Source organism: Pholcus phalangioides, unplaced genomic scaffold (assembly GCF_987345545.1).
Source record: "Pholcus phalangioides strain wild (caught in Gottingen) unplaced genomic scaffold, Ppha-v1.0 ptg000010l_1, whole genome shotgun sequence".
NCBI lineage: Eukaryota > Metazoa > Arthropoda > Arachnida > Araneae > Pholcidae > Pholcus > Pholcus phalangioides.
The window spans coordinates 29765939-29784416 of record NW_028301603.1 but is presented as its reverse complement, the minus strand read 5'-3'; the positions used below and the strand labels follow the sequence as shown (position 1 = coordinate 29784416).

General features: G+C 41.9%; 1 protein-coding gene across 1 annotated transcript; it reads right to left on the bottom strand.

Moving 5' to 3' along the window:
• Nucleotides 1–16933: 16933 nt before the first annotated feature.
• Nucleotides 16934–17419, bottom strand: LOC149081261 (uncharacterized). Its single transcript, XM_089238310.1, has one exon. It carries the CDS (start codon nt 17417–17419, stop codon nt 16934–16936), a length of 486 nt encoding a protein of 161 aa, XP_089094436.1.
• Nucleotides 17420–18478: the final 1059 nt, after the last annotated feature.

Here is an 18478-nt window from a genome sequence, read left to right as displayed (position 1 = left end):
CCAGAATAATTTAAAATTCAAAATAATTGAGCAATTCTTCCAAATAATGAAAATTTAGAATTCCAGAAATTATGAATGATTGACATGAGTGCAGAAAGAGCCCGAAGAACCAGACGCCCCCCAAGTTATGTTCACTTTATGCTAAGAATTGTATTTCACATATAGAAAGGTGCCAGTCACAATATGAATAAGTCTATTCCAAAATAGTTTCCCGACCGGTGTTCCTCGGAGCCCTGGGGATTCCACATCATCAAAAGATTTAATTTTTCTCATTGGAGTTCAACAATGTTCGTTTTTGTTTGGTTTCAAGTGAAGCAGTATCGTAACCACAAGGGTTCCACGTGAGCTTAAAATTCATATAATTGAAGTAGAAATCGCGTGAGAAGAGGGCTTGTTCTGCGACCCCCCCCCCCAGAAGCGCCCAATTTTAACTCCCGCCCCCGAGGAAAAAAAAGTCAATGAAATTCTCGCAACCCGCTCTTTCATGACCATTGACGAGGGGTCACGCATGCATACGCAAAGTACTACACGAACCGGAATCATCCTCGTGTGTGATTTGAATAGGTAGTGGGGGGCGTTCTTTGTATGTGTCTCAATTAAACTTACATGCTCCAAAGGTATGAAGGGGGGAGGGGCACGAACGGCTTGTACAAACATCCGGGAGTGTTCGTAATGATATGTGATGACAACGAACAAACATATTGTTTGACTCGAGCATGTGCGAATGTTACATGTATAGTTATTCAACATTGGCAGATGTGTCGGAAAGTGTAGCTCAATATCAATCGGTGGCGATCGTTTTCACGCCCTTGTGGACCCTCGTGGGTCTCCCCCCGGGGAACTTTTTGACCGATGGTAAGTGTAGGGTGAGAGATCATGGGAGTCATGGTCCGTAGAACGATCCGCATTTTCGCACGCTATTCTTTTTTTTTTGTACGTGGCCTAGGTGGCTGTCCGTACGCAATCGCGGATCTAGATCGGGCGATGGGGCGATCGCCCCTCCCAAGAGCCGAATAATATGGTGAAAATCTGTCTGCCAGATAAAATAGGAGATGATCCAATGTTATCCAACATCAAGTGGCACACATGGCCCCCTGATCCGCCTGCCTCTGATTCATATCTGCCTCGGCTTCATTCACAACTGAAAATGTCTGACTCCACTCCATTCGCAACTAAAGATATCTGCCTCCACTACATTCGTAGCTCAAGATATCTGCCTCCACTACATTCGTAGCTCAAGATATTTGCCTCCACTACATTCGTAGCTCAAGATATTTGCCTCCACTACATTCGTAGCTCAAGATATTTGCCTCCACTACATTCGTAGCTCAAGATATCTACTTCGGTTTCATTGTGGCAGCTGAAGGTGCCTGTCACTTCTTCATTCACAGCTGAAGATGTTTGCCTCTTCTTCATTCACAGCTGAAGATGTCTGCCTCGGCTTCATTGGCAGCTGAAGATGTCTGCTTCGGCTTCATTGGCAGCTGAAGATGTCTGCTTCGGCTTCATTGGCAGCTGAAGATGATTGCCTCCACTCCATTCGCAAATGAAGATGTCTGCCTTCACTCCATTCGGATATGAAAATTCGAAAGCTTCTGCCTAGGCTTCATTCACAACTGAAGATGTCTGTCTCCACTTCATTAGCAGCTGAAGATGTATGCCTTCGCTCAGACGTGGATCCAGTGGGCGTGGGGGGGGGGGGGTTAGGGGGTAGGAATGATCACCCCCCCCCCCAAGAGCCGAATAATATGGGAAGCTTGTCTGTCCCGTAAAATAAGGGATTATTCAAAAAACTTACCCGCGCTACGTCGGGATACCCGATACGTCGGGATTCGCCCCTCCCGACCAGGGCCGCAACTATATGCTTGGTCACCCGGGGCAAGCAAGCATTTTGACGCCCATTTGTTATGTTGAAGGAGAGGTTTCAGAATGAAATTTGCGCTCCCTCGGGTCCAGCACCTGGGGCACGAGATCCGCCTGCTCCCCCCCCCCCCTAGTTACGGCCCTGCTCCCTACACATCATCCTGGATCCGCGCCTGTCCGTAGACATTTTTTCTCTCGAATGGTGATGAAGAGGAAGATCAAATCTTTCTCTCTCGATCAATTCTCGATGTGTTGACGAAATTGAAAGTATGTCCGGACGATGCCTTTTGCAGAGTCGTTCGTAATCAAAATGTTAACGACATTTCCATTTGGAATTCTTTGAAAAATGTCGATGGTGATCGAGTCTTGACCCTACTTTGGATTCAGTTGTTTTTTTTTATATGCGGAACAGCTGCCGCATTTAGTATCATTTGACGACTAAAATGAATTTGCTTCGTTATGCATCCAATTGCTTCGCGATACCTAGCATTGCTCGTTCGAGCCCCACCGTCACCACAGTGGTGGTCGGCTGAAGTTGGTTTTCTGTGGTTCCCAACTTCAAGGCGCAAATGCGAGCCGATCTCCCCGTTAAAAAGTCTCGCCACAGAGAGCAACAGTCCTACAAACAGTACAAATATTCAGTCACTACACATCACTCACTTCACTTCTGAGATATAGATGGCAGCACTGAAAAATCATACACAACACTAGATACGCACTCAGACTGTTAGTTACACGCACTTACACTTCCGGCACAACTCACTAGGTAGTAAATTGCCTATGGCAATAGACCTGAGTTGTGCTCGATTTGAAAAAAAAGTATTGCTCGTGGCCGCTGTGGTGGTCGAGTGGTCATAGTGACGGACTCGCTTGGCGGCGATCCGGGTTCGAACCCCACCGTCACCACAGTGGTGGTCGGCTGAAGTTGGTTTTCTGTGGTTCCCAACTTCGAGGTACAAATGCGAGCCGATCTCCCCGTTAAAAAGTCTCGCCACAGAGAGCAACAGGCCTACAAGCAGTACAAATATTCAGTCACTACACTTCACTCACTTTACCTCTGAAACATAGATGGCAGCACTGAAAAATCATATACAACACTAGATATGCATTCAGACTGTTAGGTACACTTACACTTCCGGCACAACTCGCTAGGTAGTAAATTGCCCATGGCGATAGACCTGAGTTGTGCTCGGTTTGAAGAAGAAGAAGAAGTATTGCTCGTGATACTTCTAATTGCTTCGTGACATCCAGTACTGCTCGTGGTACGCCGAACTGCTTCGTACTTCCAATTGCTTCGCGATACCCAGTATTGCTCGTGATACTTCCAATTGCTTCGCGATACCCAGTATTGCTCGTGATTCCCAACTTCGAGGTGCGAATGCGAGCTGATATCTCCGTTAAAAAGTCTCGTCACAGAGAACAACACAGGCCTACACAGCAATACAATTATTCAATCATTACACTTCACTCATAGTTAGAAAAATTGATGGCAGATGGAAGCACTACACACAACAAGCATTACACAGAAACAAACTTCGCGTCAGGTTCGCTGCACATACACACACATTCCAACAATTCGTTAGAAGTTCCACAGAGGAATATGGACTCGTTACATGTGTGGTTCAGTAGTAGTAGTAGTATTGCTCGTGATACGCCAAATTTCTTCATGATATCTAGTATTGCTTGTGATACGTCCAATTGCTTCGTGATACGTCCGATTGCATCGTGATACGCCCAATTGCTTTGTGATATGCCCAATTGATTCGTCACCCCTAGTATTGCTTGTGATACGCAGGGTCGAAAGTTGGAAAGGGCAAAGAGATCTGGTGCCTGGGTGCTGGATCAGAAAGGGTGAAAACCCGGATGAAATTTGGGAAAACTCGGATGAAATCACCCGAAATGTGAATTGAACATCGATGAGCTGCTGTCTGTGAATTTTTTAAATAACTCAATGTGAAAATTAGAAATAAACTGAAAAGAGCTAGTTTATGACTCCACCCACAGTTTTGTAGGCAATATCGATAGCCAATGGCTAATTTCCAACAGCTATACATGCGCTAGAAAAGCAACTATAATTTGAGAGGCACTACTACAACGAAGATAGTCGATAAAATTTGATGACGATATAATACTTTCTGACAGAACGCAATACCAAAATACCATAAACTGTATTGTCAAAAATACCCTGCGCTGCCTTTGTCCCCTCCTCCCGAGATGCGATAGAATCGATTTTGTTATTCATCCCGCAGGGTCCATGACTGTAATCCATTACGGAACCAATTTTTACGTCAAATAGTATCCAAAATTGCCTTTAGAGAGATTCCCACGAAGGAGGAGGAAATTCTAATATTCAATTAAAAAATATTCCCCGACAGGGTAGGGAAGGGAAAACAAATTTATTTATGAATAGACCAGTAGAGTAATAAAAAAAAATCCATAAAAATAATTCAGAATTAGACTAGAGGCTAGATATTCCGCGGGTGATATCGACCGACTGACATGATTACATTAGCGGCTATGATAGACTGTTATGTGTACCGTATGTGATGGCTTTGCAAAGTGTCATCGTGATCCTGCGACATCAAGTTTATTCATCGGTTTCCGATACATAAAATGACAATGGCCGCTTTTCATGTGTTTTGGGCGGTTTTTTTGGATTACCGTGGGAAGAAGCGACATGTGCTCGACGCGTGGCGTTCTGTTCTCTAAAGTTTGATTAGATGTATGGAGTGAGTTAGATGTCATTGGGATTGCTCAGTGCTTTTCGTGCGCTCATAACTCCGTATGAGCTTTTTTTGTTACCCCCCATTTTTCCTAAGGGGGTTGTTCAAACCTAATGCAAATTTTCAAGAGTTCAAACGCCTCTTTACACTTTTCTGGGGGAGGGGGAGCGATGAAATTTCCCAGCACATTTCCCAAGAGAACGTTAGCTTTCTATACATTTCCAAGAGTACTAAGCTTTTTTACATATTTCTAGGAGTACGTGATTTTTATGCATTTCCAAGAGTTAAGTTAGCTTTCTATGCATTTCCAAGAGAGAGAGAGAGTGAGCTACATAATTTTTTTATATACAACTATTTCTAGGAGTGCGTAATTTTTTATGCATTTTCCGGAGCACATTAGCTTTCTATGCATTTCTCGTAGTACTTGAACTTTCTATGCATTTCCAAGAGTACTAAGCTTTTCACATATTTCCAGGAGAACGTTATTTTTTAAGCATTTCAAGGAGGACGTTAACTTTCTATGCATTTCCAAGAGTAGGTTACATAATCTTCCTTATATATTTCTAGGAGTGCGTAATTTTTGATGCATTTCCTGGAGTACGTTAGCTTTCTATGCATTCTAAAGAGTACGTTAGCTTTCTATGCATTCTAAAGAGTACGTAAGCTTTCTAAACATTTTTAGCATCTTTACTTTAGCATGTCATTTCCAGTAGTGTACTTTCTAGGAGCATAATTTTTTTTACACATTTCTAAAGGCACGGAAGCATTCTACGCTTTTCTAGGAGTACGAGCATTTTCTACACATTTCTAACCGTGCTTGAGCTTCCTACTCATTTCTATAAGTATATGAGTTGTCTACGATTTTGTAGGCGTAGCTACGTGAGCTTTCCACACATTTCTTGTAGTAATTGAGCTTCTATGCATTTTGTAGGAGTACTTTTACACATTTCTATGGGTTATGAAAGCCTCATACGTATTTCTAGGGACCGTGCAAGGCGTTTGCACATTCCTAGGGAGGTTTTTCAAGCTTCTTACAGCATTTCCAGAAGTACGTGCATTTTCTAGGAGTACCTAAGCTTCCTATACATTTCTAAAGGTGCGTAGGTAATCTACGATTACTGGTGACGAAATTAATTTCATAACTAACCAGTTAATTCAATTAATAATGGAGCGGTTTATATACACCGAAGTTGCACCACTGATGAGGCCCGCGACGCTATAGCTGACTATTATGTTGGCCCGCGAACAGAAAAAAGGTGGCCACCCCTGCTGTGTATATAAATGAATTCATTTTTGGAAATATCTCTAACGTTTGTTCTGGAGATACTGCGTGATATTATTAGATATCGTGGCCGTTGCTTCAAGTTTGTGTTGTGTGGCCCCTCGCGCTCAAATTGGGCAATGAAAATTATACACCCTTAGGTCCCCATGAAATTACAAATGGGAATATCGTTGCCATACAATAAGACGACACCAATGAAATTCGAATATACGATAAATTTTGTGCGCGATACAATTTTGTCGATTGCCGCTCTGGCTGTTGTTACGCGACGAGCGGCACGCGCGAGCACTTCCCGCTTTTCCTCTCGTTTACCACATGACGTTTCTGGGGACATGATAATGATAATGAAAAAAAAGGTGTAACAATAAACAACAAAGTTGTATAGGGGGGGGGGGAAGGAGGAATGTCCAACGATGTGCGGTGGCCTGATTAATTGACGACAACTGGCAATACAATGTGATCTTCCCTGTATAATAAATAAAACAGCGAATGCAGGGCACACAACAGAGTGCCACATCTGCCCCATTAATTGGTTAACGCTTCGGATTTCCTCGCGAATGGATTATTTATAATTAAAAAAATGTCTTAATCAGCTTGGAAAAAAAATTTACACGAATAGCCATTTTTTTTTCAAAATTGAATATTTTTCTTCCAGTTACAATTAATAATTTAATAACAATCAAAAGTGTTACGAAGATAGCATTGTTTCAAAAAACTATGCGTAAATACTTGTCTGGTATTTTTCATGTGAATATAACTAACGTTTTTCTGGAGTCATGAATACTCATCGAACATTTTTTGGAGTCTCGGGGATACTCATTTAAGATTTTTTGGAGTTTCGGGATACTCATCTAACATTTTTCGGAGAGTCTCGGGAATACTCATCTAACATTTTTCGGAGTCTCGTGGATACTCATTTAACATTTTTCGGAGTTTCGGGATACTCATTTAACATTTTTCGGAGTCTCGTGGATACTCATTTAACATTTTTCGGAGTTTCGGGATACTCATCTAACATTTTTCGGAGAGTCTCGGGAATACTCATCTAACATTTTTCGGAGTCTCGGGGATACTCCTCTAAAATTTTTCGGAGTGTCGGGAATACTCGTCTGAAACTTTTCAACGACTAAATTAACGGCGTTAAATACAGATAAACCGTTCCACCTGCATTTAAGCTGCTTTTTTACCGAATTTTCTGTTTTTCGAATTCGAATATCTCAGTGAATATTGCACTTAGAAACGTGGAACTTTTTTTTTTGTTGGGATCAGAAGAGACAGGGCAACACCCTTCTAATTGGAAGTTAAAGGACAGCGGGACAGTATAAAAAACTTAAATTATGTATCTCGATACATATACGACCCCTAATGAAAAAATGAATGGCATAGCAGAGCTGGACATGTTATTTGGATACTTCTTATATTTGAAAATATGCGTCTATAACCAACGGTTCAAAAGATAAAGGGTGTCTAATGACTTGACTTCCCACCCTGCATATATCAATAATGATCGTATTTGTGTTACTATTTTGATATTTTATAATTCAATATAAGATTTATATTAAAAAGTACTTATTGCATTGTTTTCCCTGTAGCATTTGTATTTTTTTTATGTTTTTAATTTTACCCTGTTCAAGGTGCATACTTCAAAGTACAGGACCCCTTGTTGTACCTTGGAGCACTTTTGCCTTTCAAAAGTCCATATTTCATGATTAAAATAGAGGAGAAAAGCAATCTAAAATTTATATGATATTTCTCTCATACAGTATACAGCTACAGAAAATGAATTTATTTAAATTTTATGGTTAAAATTGACTGAGAAAAATAAAAGTTAGAAAAATAATGTGCCAAGGTATTAACACACATAACAGTTTCTCCTACGCAACACTCCTTCCAATGATCATTAAACAAAAACAAAGTCCAGTTGGTCAATCCCGAACGGTCAGAGAACTTCCCCAGCATCTAAAAAAAAGTTACTCAATCTCACTACAAATAACATGAAACAAATCACGTTCCCGCAACATCTGCAAAGAAAAAAGCACACGCATGTAATCTACATGTTCCTGTTTACTCTAAAAGACGGACGACCCGGACGCCATATGTCTTACACTAAAAAAATAAAATAGAAGACACACAGACAACACACACACACACACAGGCCCACAACATATAGGAGAGTGTTGATCACGCGTAACACCAGGCATTTTTTTATATTTTAATTGGTGCAAAAAAATGATAACGAACGGGGCACGTGGTCGCCTTGAGAACATCTGCCGCGAGCGAGACTCTCCCAATTTTTTATGCCGAAGACTTGAATACAGACAGAAAATTCTGATTAATCCATCAAAGACACACCGCGATGTGTCTCTGGGAGGCCATCTTGCGTTAATCTTTGCATTAGGGTTGCTCCCCCCACCCCTGCCAAGAACAGAGACATTCGGGAGAAGAGCCAGGATATGAGATTTTTGCCAATATGACGTCTCTATATGTTAGTAAGTAAAAAGAAAAATGGCAGAATTTAGAGTCATAACATATGTCCCTAGCGATTGATTGATTCGTGTGTCTGGGGCTCCCGGACCCCCATGTGTTTGTTTCCAGGAAATGGGAAATAGGGAGAATAGCAGGCAACACACACACACACAACACATATGTTTGTGTTATTATGCACATTTAGACAAATTATGCAATGACCTATAAAGTTAATCGGGCGTAATATACGTAAAAAATGAGTTATTATGTGCGTTAGTATGAATGTCATTGCTGTTATTTCCTTGGAGAATGAATTATGAGTATTGTGGGGGGGGGGGGCCCTTCGAAGAAAGTCTCCAGCCTGCCCCCCCCCCTACCCTCCCCTTCCGGGATGATTCTTATCTTTTTTTGTTTTTTCATATTATAAATTTACTACACATGAGCCAGTGAAAATCCTGACTTGGGCCCGTGAAAGGGTCCCTGCCTAATGACCCTTGGAATATGGGGGCCCACGAGGCTTTGAAAATGTTAGATAGGTACTCATGAAACTCCGGAATGAGTATGATGAAACCATTATGCATGAGATAAGTATTAATAAAACCATTTTTAGATTAACATTCATGATGAGTATTTTTAGATTAACATTCATGATGAGTATTTTTAGATTAACATTCATGATGAGTATTTTTAGATGAGTATTCGTGAAACCATTTTTAGATGAGTATTCGTGAAACTATTTTTAGATGAGTATTCATTAAATAATTTTTTCGATGAGTATTCATTAAATAATTTTTTTTCGATGAATATTCATGAAATAATTTTTTTCGATGAATATTAGTGAAAACATTTTTTAGAGGAGTATTCATAAAACTTTGAAAATGTTAGATAATATTCAAAATGATTCTTTTGAAAATGTTAGATAAATATCCATTACGCTCCGTAAATGTTAGACGAGTGTTCATGAGGCTCCAAAAAATATTTGATGAGTATCAATGTGCGAAACAATGAAAAATGCCAGATAAGACTCCGGAAATGTTACGTAGGTGGGGTATTCATGAAACTCCGAAAATGTTAGATGAGTATTAAAACGAAAATATTTTTAGATGAGTATTAAAACGAAAATATTTTTAGATGAGTATTAAAACGAAAATATTTTTAGATGAGTATTAAAACGAAAATATTTTTAGATGAGTATTAAAACGAAAATATTTTTAGATGAGTATTAAAACGAAAATATTTTTAGATGAGTATTAAAACGAAAATATTTTTAGATGAGTATTAAAACGAAAATATTTTTAGATGAGTATTAAAACGAAAATATTTTTAGATGAGCATTCGTGAAGAGATTTTCAAATAAGTATTCTCACGAAAATTTCAGACGGGTGTTCATGACGCTCCGTGAACGTTACGGTTAGACGAGTGTTCGTGAGACTCCGGAAAATAATTAGATGTGTATTAATGAAACTTCAAAAAATGCCAGATAGCATTGATAGCAAAAACGTCAGAATTAATATTTAATGAGAATCCTGCTCCTAAAACCAGATCATGGCCCGCCGCCCTGTCTCAAAGAAGCAGGTTCAAGGAGAAAGTAGACTTCATCGTATTAATTTCAATGTATATTCAATGAGACTCCGAAATTGTTTGATGGGTAGTCATGAAACTGAAAAATGTTTGAAAGTATTCACGTCATAGGCGGAGATAGACTTGGAAGTCTGGGGGGGGGGGACACGGTCATTATTTCTTGGGGGCACGATGATGATGATGATGTCTATTCATATATGCATACACACATCAGTCAACTTCACCTTTGACGCTGGGGGGACCCAAGCCCTCAGGCTCGTATCTCCACCCATGATTCACATGGACACTTCAAGCATTGTCCCATGCAGAATGTAGGGGGCACGTGTTTTTACATGTGTCGATCCATTCAAGTCATGGAATCGAATTTATATATAGCTTGCGAATTATCACCCGATAAGGTATGTTTAGCCCAATGTTTCCTGAACTTTTTCGATTATGTTTTCCTCTTGTGCCCCCCTCCTGGGGCCCCCAACCGCCATCCAAAAGACAGAGAGAGACGTTTCTCACTTATTGAATTAATTTTTTTTAATTAAATGTATAGTGAATAAAAAATTTGAAAGGCCTATCTGGTTCTCTAGGCTAGAAGTGAGTGAGTGAGTGAGTGAGTGAGTGAGTGAGTGAGTGAGTGAGTGAGTGAAGTGCTTCTATCACCCCCCCCCCCAATCTATGCAGGATCGTCTCACCATCATGGGGCCTCCCGGGGCACAGTTACGTTGTGGGATAGGGGGAAGGGGTTACGCTCCCAAAAAGTTACGTTCATATTTGCCCTCAAAAATCATGGTACGTGATCACATCATGTCCATCCCCCCCCCTCGTGAACATGAGGCAGGCCCCTTGAATTATGCCAGTATGGGGATCCCGTGCATACATTTGGCCGCAGTTCAATGGGAACTTATACTGAAAGTAGTCACACTTTTTCCTAACGTAAAGCTTTATTCCTGAAAAGCTTTATTTCTTTACATCTGAATCTCTTTTCATCTCTTCGTGGCCCAACTTTAATCCCCCCCTCCCGTCATGATTTCTTTTCCACGTGGTTCTAACCCCCCCCCCCACAGGCAGTGGCTTCCATTTGGAAACAATGCAGTGCTGTCTTATTGCATGGGCCCACCCTGGGGAGGGGGGTGCATGAAGAGGCCTCGCATGGATATTATCTAATAAGCACTATGATTTTTAAGAGTAATGTCGGAATTGGCACTATAAAAGTTTGATAGAAGATCTTTTATAAAACTTGTACAAAAACAACCAATGAGCCTATTGGTTACATTCGCTCGAATGTAACCGATACGCTTATTGGTAGAATTTTTCAAGTTTTATGAAATAACTTTTACGAAACTGTTACAGTGTAGTCTTGGCCTAAGAGAAATGCAATTGGTAGGTAGATACTTCTTGCCCGGTGTTGGGGGGGGGGGGTATCCATGATATTGTTAAGATGGTCCTGAAACTCCATATGCAGATAAAAGTTCCTCGAGGGGATGGGGGGGGGGGGAATGTCCACCTTTCCACCTTTGCCCTCTCACCTATGCCAATGATACAGTTATTTCACTGAACGTGGGAGGGGGGGAATGGAGCAATCGCCCCTTTCGCCCCCTCCCCCCGTCCACCTATTTCCTGAAAAAGTATACAAATCTATCAGTCACAGGCCTATTCATGTAGCGGCTACCCGCAGTGTATGTGCACATACCCCCCCCCCCCACCTACGTTCAGTAAAAAAATTGCATTATTGGCATAGGAGGGAATGCGGAGATGTAAATTCACCGTCCCCCGTCTAACAGACAATCGCAGCCATATTATATACATATCTCCAATATAAATTTATCCACGAAAATTTCGTGTCACCCGTGACCGATGATTTCATGTCACCCTTGATTGCCATGACACCCCGTTAGAGAATCACTACTTCATGTAATTCGATTGATAATTAACGTAGCAGCAGCAGTTCTATACTTTTAAAAGTCTAAAAGAGCAGCTTAGGTTTCGAATCTAATCCAATCTCTTCGAGGATGACTGACCCTTGATGAATTTTGACAGTCACGTCCGGGAAGGTCGAGGAAGCGAGACCGGATAGATTGGAAGACACTTGACCAATGCAATGGTCATTACACTGACCGCTAAATGAAAAATTCATGGGGATTTTTCGGAAACTTATTCTTTTCGCTTCTGGACCGCAAATTGTGCCACTGTGCCACGAAAGACATACTAAACTTCTGTCTCTATGGGTCGCTGAAAGTAATTGCCCGTTTTGTGGTATCATTCCACGTCACGTCCGTTGAATTTTTAATGCTAATGTCTGACTGACAACTTCATTCTGGATGGATACGCGAGGAGGGTGGTTCACCCAGTTTCGACGATTCCCTGATTATGTGATTCTTTCCTGTGCTCGTGTCGATTCGGTCGCCATGAAAATTTGATGAACGGGACGTGATGAATCCTCGGGTCAAATTTCACGGGCCTCTTTAGTGAAACTTTCCACGTTTCTAATTGTCTCTTCGGTTTGATCAACATCAATGTTCCCTTGTCTTGTCCTCGCAATGACATACACCCTTGTTGGCGACGAACACAATTTGAGAACCATATCGAGCGAGAAAAGGTATGAGAATTATTTCAGTTTCTAAATATATTCGAGGCTATTATTCTTGATTGAAGAAGGAGTCACATCACAAAATTTCAGTCCGCGGGCCAGAGCCTTGTATATGTTACCGCCAAGGTAAGGTAAGGGCGAGGTAGGGGCTGAATCCATCTTTTTTTATCACCGCCAACGTGTGATTACATGATTGGATTAGCTCCATGTGACGAGAGGAAAAACTATTATAAATGTATATATATACATATATATACTGTATATACAATTTTTCTGCCAAACTTTGGGAGAACAAATTCTGCGGTTTGATGTGTTGCCGTAACTAATGTGGACATAATTATCACGAAAAAATATAATACGCCAACTTGACGATGATCCCGAATCATGTCTTCTTTTGTTATCGGACTTTGGCCAGGGAGCTCCGGTCACGTCTTCACATTGGCCGGGACAATTTACAACGAAATTGGCCAATTTCGGACTTTAGCAGTAACATATATAAAAGAGAGACCATATGATCCGATTTTACGGGATGTTCCAGTAGTTCTGAGCGTCACGACTTTTTTTTCAAAAAACGTGTCCCGTTTTTCCCTTATTTTCAACATGACCAAGTTGAGTTTTTGAAATGAAGAATAAGGAGTATTTTCATGGATCATAAATTATATCATAATAATTATGGCTCCATCATAATTAAAGTCAAATAAATATATTCATCTCACGTACATGATTGTGTACGATATTAAAGGCGACGGCAATGAGAAGATGTAAATTTCATTTTTAAAGACATGAACATTTTATTTACACAAACGGACAAGTTATGCGCGGCATCCATTCTGTACGACGAAATACAATCAACTCATTAAAACGTTCGAAAAACTCTCTGGCCATCCGTTGCTAGGTTACCATCCATCACAAGGCGAAAAGCGCTACAACGGGAAAACGTGACATCTTGACGTCACAGAGCATCGTTTATTATCGGTCACTACACACTCCCCCCCCCCTAGTGTCAACGAAATTTGTGGTCGAATATCTGTCGGGGAAGTGGACGTGACGACCGGAGCGAGTCACAGTTGCTGGTACTGCTTGTGCTGGCAACGCTGTACTGGATGGCTGTATGGGCACTTCTGAAGGTACCTTAAAGCTATCTCCAAGGAAAGCTGGAATCAAACGATCAATGGAGATCCTCTTGCTTGCCCCATTGATGCCAATGTCGAAAAAGTTTTCTCTGCGATCTTTGACAGGAAACGGGCCTTGATATGTTGGTTGTAAGGCAGGATGTGGTGCGTCGTTGCGTACGAAGACATGCGACGCGGATTGCAGATCACTAGGAATATACGTCGGCGTGTATCCGTGAGTTGTTGTAGGCACCGGCTTCATTGAACGCATTAGCTTTTGGATTTGATGGACGAAATCGGATTGTATAATGTCTGGTGTTTTCGAAAAATACTCGCCGGGCAACTGCAATGGTGTTCCGTAGAGGATTTCTGCGGAAGAGCATCCCAGGTCTTCTTTCACTGCTGCTCTTAGACCCAGTAGGGCGAATGGAAGAGCATCAACCCAAGCAGGATTCGATTGAATACGGCATCTCAGGGCAGTTTTCAGCGATCGGTGTTGTCTCTCGATCAGCCCATTTGCTTGTGGATGATAAGCAGTCGTTTTATGATGTTGGAATCCTAGATATCTGCTCAAGCTTTGGAAAAGCTGGCTCTCGAACTGCCTGCCCTGGTCGGTGGTGATCCTGTGCGGTATGCCGAATCTTGAAAACCAAGTGGCAATTAATGTTTTGGCGACTGTTTCGGCAGTTTGGTCTGGCATTGGAGAGGCTTCGATCCACCTGGAGAATCTGTCTATCATCGTTAGGAGGTACCGAGAACCTTGGCATAATGGTAATGGACCAACTATGTCAAGATTGATATGCTGAAATCGGTTGTTAGGTACCTTGAATTCAGCCAGCGCGGATCGAGTGTGTCGGTGAACTTTAGAGCGTTGGCATGGAATACATGCTCTAGTCCACTCATGACAGTCAGATCTAATTGAAGGCCAAACAAATCTGTCGCTCAGCAGTTTTGATGTTGCTCGGATGCCAGGATGTGATAAGCAATGCAATGATTCAAACGCTCGTCGTCGTTGAGAAATTGGTACAAAAGGCCTTATTTTGCCGTTTGACACATCACACCAAATTTCGGCTGTTGCGTCAGGAAGGCTGAGTTTTTTCAGTTGTAAAGATGATACACTAGAATTTAAGATGGTTTTGAGATCGTTGTCATTCTCTTGGTCAGCTGCGAGTTGCACATAATCTAAAGGTGTGGGTACAGAAATGGCCGATATTCTAGAAAGAGTATCAGCTGGAATATTGTCGACACCTTTTATATGGAGAATTTCTGTTGTGAATTGGCTGATAAAGTTCAACTGTCGTAGCTGGCGTGGTGAGCACTTTTCTGGTTTCTGGCTGAACGCATACACCAACGGCTTATGGTCACTAAAAATGCATAACTGTCTTGCTTCTAGCATATACCTGAAGTGCTTGACAGCAGAATAAGCTGCAAGTAATTCTCTATCGTAAGCAGAATAACTTCTTTGTGCGCTTGAAAGCTTCTTCGAGAAGAATGCAAGTGGTTGTAGCTGATTATCGTTAGATACTTGATGCAAGGCGGCACCTATAGCAAAATCACTGGCGTCCACATGTAAAACTAATGGTGATGATGCTAAAGGATGGTGCAAAAGAGTAGCATTAGCGAGCTGTGTTTTGCATTTTTCGAATGCTTGTCTGGTCTCAAGAGTCCAAGGAATTGATGTCTTGTCATTCTTCTTGGTGCTGGACAAGAAGGAATGAAGTGGTGCTTGCACAGCTGCTGTAGATGGTAGAAATCGCCTGTAAAAGTTCAAAGTTCCTAGAAATCTTCGAAGCTGCTTGATGTTTTCTGGAAGAGGAAATTCTTGGATTGCACGAACTCTGTCTGGGAGAGGCTTTGAGCCGTGTTCATTGACCAAATAGCCCAGGAAGGAAATTTCCGGTACCTTGAACACGCATTTAGATGTGTTGATTGTCAGTCCGTACTTATCGAGTCTTTCAAACACTTCTCTAAGGTGCTTGTGATGTTGCTCTGCGTCATGGCTGGCGATGAGCACGTCATCAAGATACGAGAAACAGAAGTCGAGATTGCGTAGCACCTCGTGGATGAAGCGTTGGAACGTTTGTGCAGCGTTTGAGAGTCCGAACGGCATGACTACGAATTCAAACAATCCAAAGGGAGTTATGATTGCTGTCTTGGGAATGTCGTCGGGATTTACAGGAATATGATGAAATGCTTTGACCAGATCTATTTTAGAGAAAACTTTACATCCATGCAGATTCTGCGCGAAGTCCTGTATATGTGGCACTGGGTAGTTATCCGGCACAGTAATTCGATTCAGACTTCGATAATCACCAGTTGGTCTCCACTCATTCGGTCCTTTTGAAACCATGTGCAACGGGGAAGCCCAGTTTGATTTGGATGGACGACATATACCTTGGTCCAACATCATCTGGAATTCGGTCTTGGCAATCTTGAGTTGAGCTGGGTGCAATCTGCGTGGCTTTGCGAAAACAGGAGGACCTTTAGTTTCTATGTAGTGCAAGGTATTATGGGAGGCTTTCTTCGAAAACGGACGAGGTCTCGTTAATTCGGGAAATTCCTTCAAAATTTCAGTTATAGCACTGTTTCCTGAGATTGTTTTAATCGTTGTCGAAGGTCCATTGTAAGTAAAACCTTTACACGTGAGAGAAGTGAGCGGATCTATAAGTCGCTTGTTTTTGATATCGATGATGAGTCCGTAGTGAGCAAGGAAATCCGATCCGATAATTGGTCTCTCAACGTCAGCGAGGGTGAAATGCCATTTGTAATTCCGCCGTAAGTTCAAGTCCAATTCCAGGAGTTTCAAACCGTAGGTAGATATACGGGAACTATTTGCAGCGAAAAGCTCAAAAGTTGTTGGTTTGCCGTTGCCTTTGTTAGGTAAAATTGATATATCAGCTCCAGAGTCAATTAAAAACTTCATGCCGCTTTTCCTTTCCATAATGAACAAACGGCTATGGTGAAGACTGCTATCGCCGCCACCGCATGCCGTTACTGCGGGGGGCTTGGACCGTTTCCCTGAATATTCTGAGCGTTGTAAGCGCAGGGGGACTTGCATCTGAAAGCTTTATCTCCGAACCTGCTATGATAATAACACACGTTAGAGTTTTCATCGGAGTCTCGATATCGCGAGCGATTCCTAGAATCAGAATAACGTCGGTCTCGACTGGAGTTTCGATAGCGGTTCCGGCTATTCCTCGGATATTTGCCCAACTGCTCAACTCTTTTAGTCAGCTCCGAGATTTGCAGTTTAAGGTCTCTTATTTCCGAGCAAGACGAGGCTTCTGCTACATGACCGTAATTGGGTTCGGTGAGCTCAGCTACTCGATCAGCTAACTCGGCTAGCTTGTCCAGTTCTTTCACTGCTAGCTGCTAACACCGTTTGCATACTCTTTGGTAGCCGTTGAAGCCACACATTTTTGAGGAAAGTCTCATCGCTAATTCGCCCTGTCGAAAGCTCGCGCATTTTACGTAGCAACGTACTAGGCTTCTGATCACCTAGGGATAGGTCTTCTAACAATATCTTGACCTCTTTCGCGGCTGAATGTTTATACACAGCGAGAAGTCTCTCCTTGAGTTTCGAGAACGGATCCGATGCGGGAGGATCGTAAACAATGTCACTTACCGTTGACAAGACCTCCACATCTAGGCAGTTGACTAGGTAGTTATACTTGGTTCCTTCGGCTGTAACATGGTTGATCTTGAAGGCAGCGTCGAGCTGGACGAAAAAAAGTTTGATCCTGTCCTTCGAGAATGTCGGCAGTTTCGCGTGGTCAGCTTGAATTCGAAGATCGCTCTCTTGCTGTTCAGCCATGGCGATAAGTTCTTGGCAGGTTCGGGATCACGTCCGGGTCACCAGTAAAGGCGACGGCAGTGAGAAGATGTAAATTTCATTTTTAAAGACATGAACATTTTATTTACACAAACGGACAAGTTATGCGCGGCATCCATTCTGTACGACGAAATACAATCAACTCATTAAAACGTTCGAAAAACTCTCTGGCCATCCGTTGCTAGGTTATTGATCATCATTTGATCATTTTTGTCGCACCACGGTCATTTTCTGCACACGAGGGCTAATTAGACCGGGACCTACAATTTTTTGCCGATTCCGAACGGCAGGCTTGTTTTTCATACTCATCGAGAGGTTGGTGCGCTAACCCCTCGATGGGGGACTCCCTGCGGTAGCAATTTTTGTTGCGGTCAAATCGCCGTTTTTTGTTGTACCCCTGTGTCAGGAAAGTTTTCTGACAAGGACGAACTGGGTATCGAACTCGCGACACCTCTAAACATCCTTTGGTACTTTAGGCGAGCATCTTATCGACCGGGCTACCGCGCCCGTTGCTAGGTTACCATCCATCACAAGGCGAAAAGCGCTACAACGGGAAAACGTGACATCATGACGTCACAGAGCATCGTTTATGATCGGTCACTACAATATATTTGTCAAACATACACTTTTTTTGGTGAATTTCATTTTGACATACAGTACCCATCATTTTCCGCGATTGGCGATTTTTCAGTAATTTTAGCGATAGAGTTAATAATTTTCCTTGCATTTAACAAATTCTTCGGCTGTAACTGGCAACTTTATTGGTCTTTGACAATTTTTTCGGCTGTAAATGGAAACTTTACTTGCGTTTGACAAATTCTTTGGCTGTAACTGGCAACTTTGACAATTTTTTCGGCTGTAAATAGAACTTTACTTGCCTTTGACAATTTTTCGGCTGTAAATGGGAACTTTACTTTCCTTTGAAAAATGCTTCGGCTGTAATTGGCAACTTAACTTGCCTTTGGCAATTTTTTCGGCTGTAAATGAGAACTTTACTTTCCTTTGACAATTTTTTCGACTGTAACTGGCAATTTTACTGGC